The sequence below is a fragment of the Zingiber officinale genome, chromosome 9A, assembly GCF_018446385.1.
Source record: "Zingiber officinale cultivar Zhangliang chromosome 9A, Zo_v1.1, whole genome shotgun sequence".
Lineage (NCBI taxonomy): Eukaryota > Viridiplantae > Streptophyta > Magnoliopsida > Zingiberales > Zingiberaceae > Zingiber > Zingiber officinale.
In genome coordinates this window covers 127569261-127583076 of record NC_056002.1, presented here as the reverse complement: position 1 = coordinate 127583076, position 13816 = coordinate 127569261, and the positions used below count along the sequence as shown (strand labels likewise).

Below are 13816 nucleotides of genomic sequence, written 5' to 3'. Positions count from 1 at the left end.
ACTCGTTGTTGAATATATTATCCTTTTTTTTAGACTATTGTTAATTTAATGTATGGATTAATGCTTACCTAGCTGTGTCATTTCTATGTTTTATTTTGCTTATTGCAATTGACTATTGCATATTGTCACCTTATATATTATTGTTATAATTCTATTTGCATTTCCCTTTGATGTTCTATGCATGGTTATAGGGGGAGCTGTGTTTTTTCTTTTTTGATATTTACTAAAGGGGGAGATGTAGGTGATTTAAGTTTGTGTGATGATATTATTTGTGATGATATTGTTGTTGTTTGACATGATTATGTTCATGATGACATTGACTAGTGCATGACATGGTTGTATGTTATAATTGTCTCTTGGTATTGTTATAATATTGTTAGAGAACCTTAACTTAAATACATTATCAAACATTAAAAAAGAGGAGATTGTTGATGCAATCATGCCCTGGATGTAGAGTTTTATGTTTGACAATATTTAAGTTAAGGAAGATTGTGGACTCTCACTTGTGTGACAAATGTACAAGAAAAATCTTGTAGGTCTGGAGATCAAATTTAAGACAAGAAAGTCCAAGGAGGATCAAGGCTAAATTCTTGGTAAGAGAAGCCCTTACTAGTCTGGTGACCGGATGCAAGGAAGGGAAGTCTAAAAAGGTTGAAGGCTAGAGTCTTAGCAAAAAAAAAAAGAAAAGACCAAGCAGATTAAGAGATTGGATGCAGGGTGAATGAATACTTGGAGATGAGGAAACTTTAGACATGGAAGTCTAGAGAGCAAGAGCTTCATCTAGTATGATATATTTATGGGACAAAGGTAGCTGAAGATAGACATATTTCAACCATTAGAATGGTTGAAAATAGTATAATAGTCTATTGATATCGTGTATCAATAGACAGATACACTATTAAATTGGAGGTGTTTATAGTTGAGTGTTTAAGGTTGTAAAACTCAAATTTAGGCAGAACAATCTATTGTTATAGATTAGCAACTGATTGATTAGTTAAACCCTAAACATGTTGAGGGTTTTGTGCATCAATCGATTGTTAGGGTTAACTAGTCAATTGATGTGTGATCCTGTCCGAACGCTCAATCAACGGACGCTGGACACGTGGCGCTCTCCGGGTAGCTGACGTGGGTCGACGACTGATCGTACGAAACTCCGGCGAACCTGCACAGAAGTCGAGCCGGGAAGGGGTTCCCGGCGACGACCCTCCGACGTTCAAGTCAGGCAAGCGGACAGCAAAAGGTGGCTCCCAATCTCCAAGAAAACGTACCTCCGGCGAAGTATAAGGCTCCTTATATAGAGTGGTGAAAGAGCTCACGCACACCTATCGAGGCAAACACGTGTTCTTAGCCCATACCTCGGTATGTATTTGTCAGAAAGCTTACCTGACACCATACTGCTACAGTCTCGACACGTCTTCGATGGGACATCAGAACACCTCATCACCAGACTAAGGGTATGACCTAGTCATAGGACTAGACGGCTGTCATAAGATGTTCCTTGTCCTTCTCTCCCTACCCCATGCCGGGGCGTCCGTCCGATCAGCTGGACGGGGCGTCCCGTCCGGCTGGCCCTCATTTTACGCCCGGCCGGACGGCACACACCTCCCGTCCGACCTTCCGTTTACATCGGTATGCTGGGGAGATCTTCGGTAAGGTGTCATGTAGGGACTGCTAGCAGTATGTTACCTTGTGTCTTCGGCCAATACTTCCGCTCGGCCCCTCGTTACTGTTCAGTCGAGCGCCAGAACTCCGATTCCTGTCAGGGCGCCTTTTGCCCTCGGGTATTCATCGGTCTGCTAGCCGGGAGGTCAACCCATCCTTCTCCGGTCGGCCGCTCGGTCCGTCCTTCTCCGGTCGACCACCTGACCTTTTGACTTCCACGTGGCATTGACCCCTCAAAATGGGGATCCCCTGTTCTATCCGCCGGATCAATGTGTAAACATCCAAATTGAGAATTTACATAGTAACTCTAAAGTCGACTAGAAAACTCAATTGATCATATTTTGGAGTGAATAGAATGTTCACAATTCGACTGGACAACTCAACTGATTGGTATCAACTAATTGTTATCATGTACCAATCGATTGATTAGCCTTTTTGAGAGCATATAAAGTTTTCGATTCAACATTCCAACTGTGTGCCAAAGTTTTCTATTATTTTCTCAAAGATGGCGTGAAAAGACCTATTTACACACTCTCTAACTCCCATCGGTCCCAACAGATGAGACTGTGTAGTGGTTGCATATGCTTGATAGATAGCCGCATAAGCTCAAAAATTAATTTGAGATGACAATGCATGGCTTTAAGATATTGTTGAGGATTGGTCACAACAAAGAATCAAGTTTGTGCCCTTCGATTGTTGCTTTGATACCTTGTCGCAAGTTTGATATTAAAGTTATAACAATTCACCCATAGTAGTTTCTTCTACTCATATATGTTATTCATCTATCTAATATTATATCTAGGCTATGTTCTAATATGTTTGTTACTCATTTAAGGCCCAAACAAACAAACACCTTAATTAATTATATGTTTAAGCTATTACTTACTTGTATTGCCTTTTTTTCTTCTCGTTCTCAAATGTTATCCCATTTCAAGACCACAAAAGTTCTGGTTATAATGTTGTGTTGAGATTATTGAATCTTGTTGAGGATGCCTTCACCTTTCAATAGGACCCACCTATCAAATTTTGCCTCTAAAGTAAGTAAAACCCCCTTCTCAGTTTCCAATCCATGGTAAAACAGCCCATAAAGTAGAGGATGCCGCAAGTGAATTTCCACATTGAGACTTATTTGGACCACCTTATATTGACAATTATAAATTAGACTAATAGTTAGAGAGAAAAGTTAAACACAAAAAGAAGTTGAGTTGGGTGGACGTATAATTACTATATATGTGTAATGTTCTATTCGATGTATGTGTCATCTTTCTATTTCTTTTCAAATTGACAAAGTACTAGAACCATCTGTTTAATTTGTAATTCAAACTTTTGGGAAGAACCCTTTAGCTATTAGGGGTTAGCCTACCCTCCGAGACCTTTGCAAATATATGGAGAAAAGGAAGCTAAGATAACCTTTATTAATGCGAAAACTAAGCATACACTTGCACACTTTTTTTGTTCTTTTGGGCATACAAATAGAGGGGTAGATGCATGCATGCATAATCCTATGGTAGATTGCTAGCATGGAACTAATTTAAACCCTATGACATGGAAATTGGTAAAAGGAAACATGTAGTGGAAGTAAGTCATGATTCATATCTAATCATATAATGATGTTAATTATCTTGTGCGATCAGCTCCACAAGGGTCAAGAGACTGTGATGATTGGGATGATCTCAAAGCCCTCGCCTATGGGCCCCTTTGCCTTGTCCAAGCCTCCTTCAGTGTTTTCGTCCACTTTCTTTAAGTTGCAGAGTGCAGTCGATTGTAGCAACTCTGAAGGAGGAGCGGCAGTGAGTTCCATTATCTTCACTATGTGCTCGGGCACGGTTGGCTCCACGACGACATTCTTCTTCTTCTTGTACACTACGTAGAGCAACATTTGTGCGACTCCAAACAAGAATCCTAGCACATTGGGAAGCTGCAAAACAAAACAATAACAATAAGAATGCAATGCATTGATATCTAGCTATAACAAAAATAATGTGCATTCAAATGCATTAAGCATCCACAAGACCTGAACATAGATGTCCTTGGTAAACAGGCCATATCCGAACCAAGCAATTGCGCTCAAAGTGAGGAAGAATGAGAGAAAGAATGGCATGAACTCTACGCTCTTGGTGCGTATGACGACCCTCTATGTTAGCAATCACCAAAGAACCTTGTTTAGTTAGTTCAAAAAAATGGCATGAAAAAAACTATTTTTTTTTGTTTTTGTTTCAAAAGAAAGGGCTTACAATGACGCTAAGTGGAGCAGCAAAAACACTAACAGAGAAGCCAACACAGATCCAACCAAGTAAAACCACACGCTTGGAGCCACTAGTTAGCAGTTGAGTTAAAAGAACTATCCCAGCGAAGCCTAGCACATCCAAAAGCAGGAATATTTGGATGCAAAATACCTGCATGAATGCATGAACATGTCACGTATCTACATATGCATACAAAGTAGTTATTAACAATTTATATGGGCATACCCTAGCTTTCTTGGGGGCATAGATGAGGTAGATGGTGATGTAGGTAGTCTCGATGAACAGACCGAAGGAGTTAATGGTGATGAGGAGGAGGGAATCAGTCTTGACAAAGGCGTAGTAGATCCACAACATGCAGCTGAATAATGAAACCACGTATGGCACCGAGTGGAACCCCTCTGTTGATTTCTTTCGGTAAATTCGATAAAATGTTGGGCTGTTCATCAGTTCATATTACAAATACATGAGCAAGTTAATGAAATAATATTGAGTGAGTAACTATATTGATATTATACTCACATTGGGGCAAGAAAAACCATGAAGGAGATAATGTTGCCTGCATTGAGCAAATGAAATAACATGATCAACATATTTTTGCATGCATGCAGTGAGCATAAGATTGAAATGTGATATATATACTAAGAAGACAAATACATGCAGGTAAAGAAGACATGAAGAGATGATGAGTAAAGGGAAAATGAATTGAAAGAGTGGTATGTCAATGGACCTAGGATGCCAAAGGCAAATGGCAAGGGGTGTTGCAGGGACAGGCCGGCCATGACTTTAATTTGTCTGTCAAAGAAGAAGAAGTGAATCTCTAAAAAATTTGATCCAAGACCAATCTCTCTCTCTCTCTCTCTCACTTCTCAAAGAAAAAAACTAAAGGATGAGAGAACTAGATCAGCCTTGATCTCACTTCTCACAACTGCTACTTTGAACGAGAGGAGAAAGGTCCTTTTATAGGAGAGGCCAGTGGAGTAAATATTGCAAGCCCTGTGTGAGGTGGGGCATGACTTGTCACTGTCATCAACCTACGGTAATGCCATCGTATACAAAATGGTTGAAGTTGGTTAAATTCAAGTGATATATGATCTGTATATTTAAATTATTTTTAAAATAAAATTTGCCTAAATAAAATACATGCATTATCATCATTAAAAAAAAACAGACCTCTACTGTTTTCTTTTAGGCAAATTAAAGAAAGAAGCTTGTTTAAGTTAAATTTATGCATCAGACATGACTCAATCACATGTTGGACATGACAACAGCATTAAGCTAGCTCCCACCTATTTCCCAATGAACAGTTAATTATTTACAGAAAAATCTAGAGATGTTTTTTTTTAAAAAACATGTAACAGTTGTTTTTTAATTAACTAATTTGTTGATGAAAAGATGGTAGAGGAGCCACCTTCATAGGCTTAATAAGTATTGTACTACTGAAGCCACTGGAGGAACAAAGTAAAGTTTTGTCAACTTTGTTGTCTTCCTCTATTTCTATCCTGTTCATTTTATAGTATTTGCTTCTTTGGCCTGATCAAACCAACCTGAGGCATCCCATAATTATGCCATTTTTACATCATGTATGATCACGGTTTAGATTTTCGAGTTGTGTCGATGATACAAACAAAATTTATCATTGTGCTCTTTTTGACATGCACATGAAACTTGTTAATGAATGTGATATTGGAGGGCTTATGTGAACAAGCTAGGCTTCTTCAAGGCCTTCTTCTATGAAACTTTTGTGAATACAAATAAACTAGATATTTCAATTAGACCATGTGCATGGTCTTCCATGAGCTAGAATTCCCCTATTTCTTCTTCCTCCTTCTTTCCTTGATTCTTCAATGATAATCGACACTCAATCAGCATCATACATCACCAACACCTTTCATGTCAATTGAGGATCAAAACTCAATATAGAATTGGATTTTGAATCTTGTGTATGACCATTTTTTAAGTCACTTACCACATTTTTTTTAAATCGTGTACAATTTAGTAGACCATTTGCAATGACTTTGGACATGATTCCATGATAAAGAAGACACATTTCATGCGTATAATTAACTACGGGGAGTGAGTGAGTGTTTATAGAATTTGTATATCTAGTCTCAAACAGCCACTGCCTAACTCAAGATGTCATCATGGCTCCGTAACCAAACTCTACAATTGAAAACAAAACCCTTAGATACCCATTGATGGGAACTAGATCATTCACCCATGCACCTACCCAACCGATAAGACATTCCTTTAATTTTGCTTTTCATGATCATGAATCTTGATATAGCTTTTAACTCTAATCTTTATTACTAAATTTAGTCTAGAATCTCTACCCAACTATCAAAAGCTAAAGTGGAACTTACAAGGGAAAAAAAGGAAGATAAGACTATGAGGAGCATATGTACAGTAGGCTGCCTTCACTATGATTTGGATTCCAACACATCTTAAACTAGTTTGCAGCTTGTTCTAAGCAAAGGAAGATCATACATAAGATTCTACAATTTGTAGCAAAGTTTCCATGAAACCAAAGAGACTTTCTTTGCCAACCAATAAACAAACCGAAATCGGTAAGATAGAAAGAAACTCACCCATGGTTTATTCTTTAACTTCAACAATATTGTTTTTGTACTTCTTCTATAGATTATGCCTCACAACTAGAAAGATTCTTATGGTAGTGCATGCTTCGTAAATAAAATGTAGACCTACCAACAAAAGCTGCAGCTCCAACTCCAAATCAATTTTCTCTAGCCAATAAATATAAGAACTTCAATTTGATTGACTTGATAAAATAAATGATTGCCAGTTGAGGGCAGACACTAAGATTCCAGTTTGCACTTACAGCTTTGTGAAATGGTAAGCCCCCCTTAGCTTGTGTTATATGTGTGTGCAATGAAAGCAAAGTCAACTGTTCCATTCATTTACCGCCTTCTTTCAATAAATCAACAAGTGAAACATAAAGAGCAAAGCAGTGTTGTAGGAATATGTTTGTCAAAACAGATTGAGTACTATAGGGTTTGGAATATCCTCTTAGATTTTTTTCATCCTCCTCCATCTCTTCACTCAGTAGCAAACATCTCATCTACATGATGAAGCAACAATCAAACTGAAGAACTAAACAGCAATCATCATTTTTAGCACAAAGTGCATTACTCCATCTCGGCGGCAAGGTTCACGATCGACTTGTCGTTAAACCGTGAAGTTTAGTCTATCAAGTATTAACTTTGAGACTGAGTGATCCATAGAAATCTTGCTCAATTCTAGAGGTGGAAAGTAAGGGAATATTCTTGGCGAATTGTTGCTCAGCAGAGGGTCCAAATTCATATAAGAAACCGGAGAAAGAAGGAGTTCTTGAGGCTTGATTCAGAGATGAAGAGCACTGAAATGGCAAGCTCCTCTGGCCTCCACTTTGGCTTCCATTTTTGATGCCTAGGTAGGCAAGGGAGAGTAATGACATGCATGCAAGCATTCTTAATTAGGCCTCTCTCTCTCTCTCTCTCTCTCTCTCTCACACACACACACACATGATAATGATCACCTTTATTTGCCACAACACACATGGTAATGATCATTCTAAGGCAAGTTCATATTTACCCTCCTTTTAAGCCATTTTAGGGTTCGGGAGATGGAGTCGTCAAGAATAATGTAGATGAGCAAGTTGAAGTATGAAGTGGTGGGAAATAGGATGGAAGGCACGCAGTCCTTTTCTTTGCTATGAAGGGCAGGGTGGCCTGAGGAAATCTAGAATCTCAAGGTGCATGCTTGTGTGGCATTGCCAAATCTGAGTCTTCACCCAACAATGTGGATAAGGTCTAGTAGTTTAGGTCCACCAAATCTATGCTAGCTCTACTTCTTTGGGGCTAGCCAGCTCATGGCTTAGCATTCTTGGGGGACCTTTAGATAATTTCTCACAAGGTCCTTTTAATCTACCATTCATCAACTACTACTGTTTTATACATCAATAGAATGCGAAGATTAATTCGGTTGAACTAATCCATATTTTTGTATAGATGCACCGATCACGTGTTGAATTGTGTTAGTTGAGTGGATCTGTAACTCGTTAATGTTCATGAATAACATAGATATCGAATACATGTATTATATTTGTATATGGGATCAATACACATGCTTAGATAAATTTGTTAGCATATTTGTTAAAAACATGTAATGGAATAGGACATGGCAAGTTGCAAGGGTTGCCTGAGAACAGCTGGTCTCAACTGGGGCCTTCATTGGCGTTGCCAGATCATGTCCTACAGTGCTTTTGCTTTGCATGCCCTTTTGAATCCTGGGAAGGGGCGTGCCAAATGCCCTTACCGAAAGGCTGAGTACCTGAAGCCAAGTTCAGCATTAACAGTGAGCATGAGTGTCATTGACCTTTGCAGTGATATATATATATATGTCAAAGAAGAACAATGGCAGTCTAATAATTGATGAATTACTTAGGGTTTGTTGCCACAACACCTTCCCTCTGTCTGATAGTGTCCAAGGTAGGACAGCTGATTTTGTGTGGGACTGTGGGTGGATGGTATTGGAAAATTTGATCATTGGCAGGTCTAAATGATGGGTTGCCAAATTTGAATTGTTAAAAATTGATGACCATAAAGTGGATAGTCATTTTTTTAAAAGGTAAATTTACTCCCACCAAAACGGTGCAACGGTAGTCCGGTGAACTTTTGCTAGGGTGAAACCATTTCTGTAGCTTTTGTAACTTGCATTGTTGAGACAGAGTTCTTTCATGATCTTCTAGAACTCTTTTTTATTTTAGAGCTAAACTCTCATGCTAGAGGCCAAATTTGTAAAGAATGACGTACAACTAATAGAGGAAAAGTTATTAGAAAATAAGTTAATTTTTTTAAAGGGGATTATTACTAAGGGTGGAGCCCGGCTTTGCTGTACCCGGGCTTTAGCCATGGCCCACCCGAATGCCACTTTACTTTATTACCTTCATATTTCTCAATTTTTAAGTAAATTCCATATTATTAGCCCGAGGTCTAATATGTTGGGTTACAATAGTTACAAACAAAGTTCTACATTAAAAACACATAAAAAAGATGGACTTATAAGGAAAAGATATCTTCATTGATATGAGGTCTTCTAGTTAGAGTCCAAAAATAAAGTTATGAGGACTTAGGCCTAAAGTGAATAATATCATATCATTATGGAGATATGTGAATTCCTTTGGTCCTAATAATTGATTTCAAAGCCATATACACCAATGGCTTCGACGAGTTCCCTCCAAGTGGCAAAGTTAACCAAAGACGACTACAGAATGTGGAGTATACAAATGGAAGCTCTATTAGGCTTCCTTAATGTATGAGACCTTGTGGAGATCGACTATACTATAACTGAAACAAGCAATGAGAATGATCAAACTCTTAAGGTGATGAAGAAAAGAGAGAAGGTTTTATTTACTATCTATTAAGGAGTAGATGAAGCCGCTTTTGAGTTGATTGCTCTAGCAACAATGTCACAAGAGACTTGAGAAATATTGAAGGCAACATATGATGGAGTAGATAAAGTAAAGAAGATTCGCCTATAAGCCCTACGAGCTCAATTTGAAGCACTACAACAAGAGACTTCAGAAATAATTTTTGATTATTTCTCCCTAGTTATTTTTGTTGTTCATCAAATAAGAAGAAATGACAAGGAGCTGTAAGATGTTTGAGTCGTTGAAAAGATCTTAAGGTCTTTAGACTCAAAGTTTGATTTCATAGTTGTGGAGATTGAGGAATCAAAAGATTTGAAGGTGATGGTTGTGTAAGAGCTTATGGGATCCCTTCAAGCATATGAACAAAGAATATTAAAGGAAAATGAAGGAAGAACTTTGGAGCAAGCACTCCAAGCCGAACTATCATTCAAGCAGAATGAATCATCCAAAGGAGGTCCTTAATAAGTAAGGGCTTTTGCATGGAGAGGTAGAGGTGGTCGTACTTCTAACTCCAATCGGCACAATCAAAATCAGAATGATGGAAATGAATGACATGGACATGGAAGAGGTCATGATGGAAGTCGAGGTCAAGGTCGTGGACGAGGTAGAAACATTAGATGGAGATATGATAAAACTAAATCTCAATATCATCTTTACAAGTATGGTCATCACTATAATGAATGTTGGTATAACACTAACAATGGAGAAGAACAAGTGAACCTTGTCAATAAGGAGGTGGACAATGAATGACCAGTATTGTTGATGGCATACGATGGGCCAGAATCTGTCTACCCTATTATATGGTTTCTAGACATAGGAGCATCAAACCACATGTGTGGGAGAAATGAGTTGTTCACAAAGTTTGATGTGTGGCTAATAGGCAATATTACCTTCGGAGATCTATCACAAGGCCAATTAAAGGAAAAGTGACATTTTGTTTGAATGGAAAGAAAGTATGCATCTCAAATGTTTATTATATTCTTGATATAAAAAATAATCTTTTGAACATTGGTCAATTATTAGAGAAAGGATATGATATACAAATGAATGACCTCCCTCTCAAGCCTATCCGCTTGATGTCATCTGATCCTTGACCCACTAGAACATTCCTACCCCTCGGTCAAACTAACCTACAAGGACTTCCTTACCCCTTAGTCCACCCGACCATAGAGTCTTTCTCTCATTCTCATACTTTGTTACAAAGTCTCTCCTACATTCTTATTTCCTCATCCTAGTTCCACTAAAAATTCTAACAATTTGTATCAGAGTCCAGATTGCCAGAAGGAGTAACCGTCGACTGTGCACAAGAGTTATCGTCCAATCGAGCTATGTGGGAAGAGTATTGGACTCTAACAAATGAATTGGAGGTTCCTATGTCTGGATCAAGATGACTTGACACTAGGAAAAGAAGTTCTAGTTGTGGCTAGGCAAGGAAGTACCTAGCTCTCGTCAGTCCCACATCAGCTTAGGGCCTTTTTAACCAGGGTAGAACTTAATTTCTAGATCCACCATTGTTGTTACTTAAAGCTGAACTAAGGAAATATTAGAAAACAAGAGGTATTTCTAATATGGTCGTACTTCCAACTTGATATATCTCTAGTATGCATTCAGGGCCTGTCAGCAACTTGATATATCTTGTAGTCCATGACATGGGATTGCCAGTAACTATCACAGACAAAATCAACCGCGATGGATACAACCCATGAGGATTATCGCAGAGCGATAGACGTACGACGTCAACACCACATCTCTGTCAAACCATGCTACTAACATGCAGTAGGCGGTTGGAGCCCCACTCCATCCCACCTTTCTAATGGCCCACAGAGAGACATGACAACCCACATGGATGTTCGAACTTGATTGTATAAAAGGGTAAGTGCTGAGGGTTGAAGGTAATCACCTTTCTCTTAGCAAGCTTTTTTCTCCACGAGAAATAACTCTTCATTCTCTTTTCTCTTAGTTTAGCGCCGACTTGACCGTCGGAGGAGTCATGCCTGTGCCTATTGATGAGTGTTAAAGTGTAGGCCCAAGACCCGTTCGAGCGCATGCAAATAGGAGCTTTATCAAATTCGAATCTGTGAGAAGCGATGTGGTTGAGCAAGGGAGCTGTAATGACTAACATTATTTTTAACTTCATTTGTGGAAAAGTGTTTGCAAAAGGCCTTGAGATGGAATAGGCACAAGGTGAGTGGCAAATCCGCATAGTGAGAAGTTGAAAGAGCACAGACGACCTCTTCTTACGATCATATTGGAGACGACTGGAAGCCCCAATTCATGAGGATGACTTACACACTCCATCACTGCTACGGTAGAGGAAGCACTCAGACATGGTCGAGCCATGGCTATTATGGAAGAAGTGCATGAAGCACTGGCAGAGGCTGCATTAGCTATAGAACCCTCAGTGCAGAGTTCAAAGGGAGCAACTACCATTTTGCAGGCTAAAAGAGTGTCAAATAGCCCTACCCGATCGCCATCCATGAGTTACAACTCTACAGATGCCTTTCTTAACGACCATCTTGGAAGATGTGTTGTCGATCATCTTTTGGCTACCCTAGATCAATGCGTACAATGTCACTATCGATTAAAAAAATATTTGTGTCATTTTAAAAATGCAATTGTTCTTAATCAATATTCTGATGGAGTCAAATGTCTCATCTTTCTCACCATCCTCATTGGACCTGTCCAACAATGGTTTAACAACTTGTGGCTTGGCTCTTCAGTCCTTTGACAACTTTACAACACTATTCCTACACCACTTTTCCAGCTCCAAGAGCTACCCATCTACCCTTATGAGTATCTTTAATCATAAGCAAAAGTAGTAGGAACCCTTACCACAATACATCTAATAGTTCACTTGGGTTGTGTTGGAAATCCCTTCAACTGCTCAAGAGATACTTATGGGGCCTTTTTCAAGGACTATGAGGCATATGTAGGATTAAAAGAGTCGATAGGCAGGTCGCGCGCGTGGGGGGGGGGGGTGTTTAAAACTTTTTCTTTTCATTTTATCTTTTTGTAAAATCATATCAAAGTAGAAGCGGAATAATGTAAAGCAAATAATAACATAGTTTGATTTTACTTGGTTCATGGTCTAGTGACTACTACTCTGAGGCTCACGATCCTTGATTGTTTCGATGGGCAATCCACTATAGCTTTTCTCTCCGAAATTGTTCAGAGTAGAAGCAAACTCATATAATGAAAGAGGAGAATAGTAACAAAACCACTATTTCCTTTAAATAAATACAAATAAAAATAAATATACCGACAACAAGAAGTAGAAGATGAGATTGTTAGAAAGCCTCTCGACATCGTAACAACAAGACTTGCACAAACAGAGTAGCATGAGAATAATGATTCGAACAGATAATTGATGATTTGCCTCGGATCTCGAGACTTTCTTTTATAGGCTTCGTTCATTCAACTGAAAGATTGTTTAGTCGACTGATCCATTCCATCGACTAAACCTTTTATCTGTCGACTGATCGTCGTGCCCTACCTTGTTTGGTCTGATCTAATCGGATTGATCTATTAAATCATATTGTTCAATCGAATGAAAACTTTATTAATTGACGGAACCCCAAAGTCTCCTTTCCTATGCAATCCAATCAAATATTCTTATATTACCATGTTTTATCGATCGAAAGATAATTTTTATCAGTCGACACAACCTATTTTTCCATATTTGCTAAATAGACTTCAATCTTATTATTGCCAAACTATTTAGATCAATAGGCGGATTATCATGTTCAGTCAACCAAACCTTTGGTCAACCCAAATAGTTTTCTGCAAAATAGAGTTATCACAACTAGAACAATAATATAAGTTGTGTAAAACAGAGTTAGATAATAATATACATGAGCAATATAGACAGTTAAGACTGTCTTGATCTCGACTTAGAAATCTCCATTGGTTTCTTTAGTCAGATCATAGCCTAAGGTTTGTCCCGACTAGGACACGACCTCACTGCTCCACTCTGATTGCCAAACATCTAGTCCTCCAGACCTATTTAGATTTAATCTGTTCAACATCTGATTGGCATGCCAAGGCTTCCTCTTGATTCGATATTTGGTCCTCTCTAACATATCGAATCTATCTTGCTAGATGTCTAGTCCACTTGACTCATCAAGGCATTCTTTCTATTCTTCATGATCTGTTGAGACTTCTATCGCCTAGTATTTGGTCTAGCTAATCTACTAGGTCTTTCTAAGTTGATCATCTTGTAAGCTTGATCAATCTATTAGATCACAACAAGAATTAACTTAAACTTTTGATAACATCAAAATATAGGTTCAATTTTGGTGCTCCCTACACTAACAATAGAGACTTCTTTCGGTCCTTAGCTAAGAGATCATAGTGAGACTATGACGAACTTCTCTCTCGAGTGAAGAAGTACGTTAATATGGAGAAGATACATAATACTCATGAGGATTAGAGGGGAACTCGAGTGATAGAGGAAGGAGAGCATTGCCCAAAGCATAAACTGTTG

General features: G+C 38.6%; 1 protein-coding gene across 1 annotated transcript; it reads right to left on the bottom strand.

Annotated features, from left to right (window-relative positions):
• Window positions 1-3050: 3050 nt before the first annotated feature.
• LOC122020631 (bidirectional sugar transporter SWEET14-like) lies at window positions 3051-4839 on the bottom strand. Its single transcript, XM_042578633.1, has 6 exons — window positions 4636-4839; window positions 4428-4464; window positions 4134-4344; window positions 3897-4058; window positions 3677-3796; window positions 3051-3580 (listed from the first exon to the last, which is right to left on the bottom strand). Exons 1-6 carry the CDS (start codon window positions 4685-4687, stop codon window positions 3308-3310), a joined length of 855 nt encoding a protein of 284 aa, XP_042434567.1. The 5' UTR covers window positions 4688-4839; the 3' UTR covers window positions 3051-3307.
• Window positions 4840-13816: the final 8977 nt, after the last annotated feature.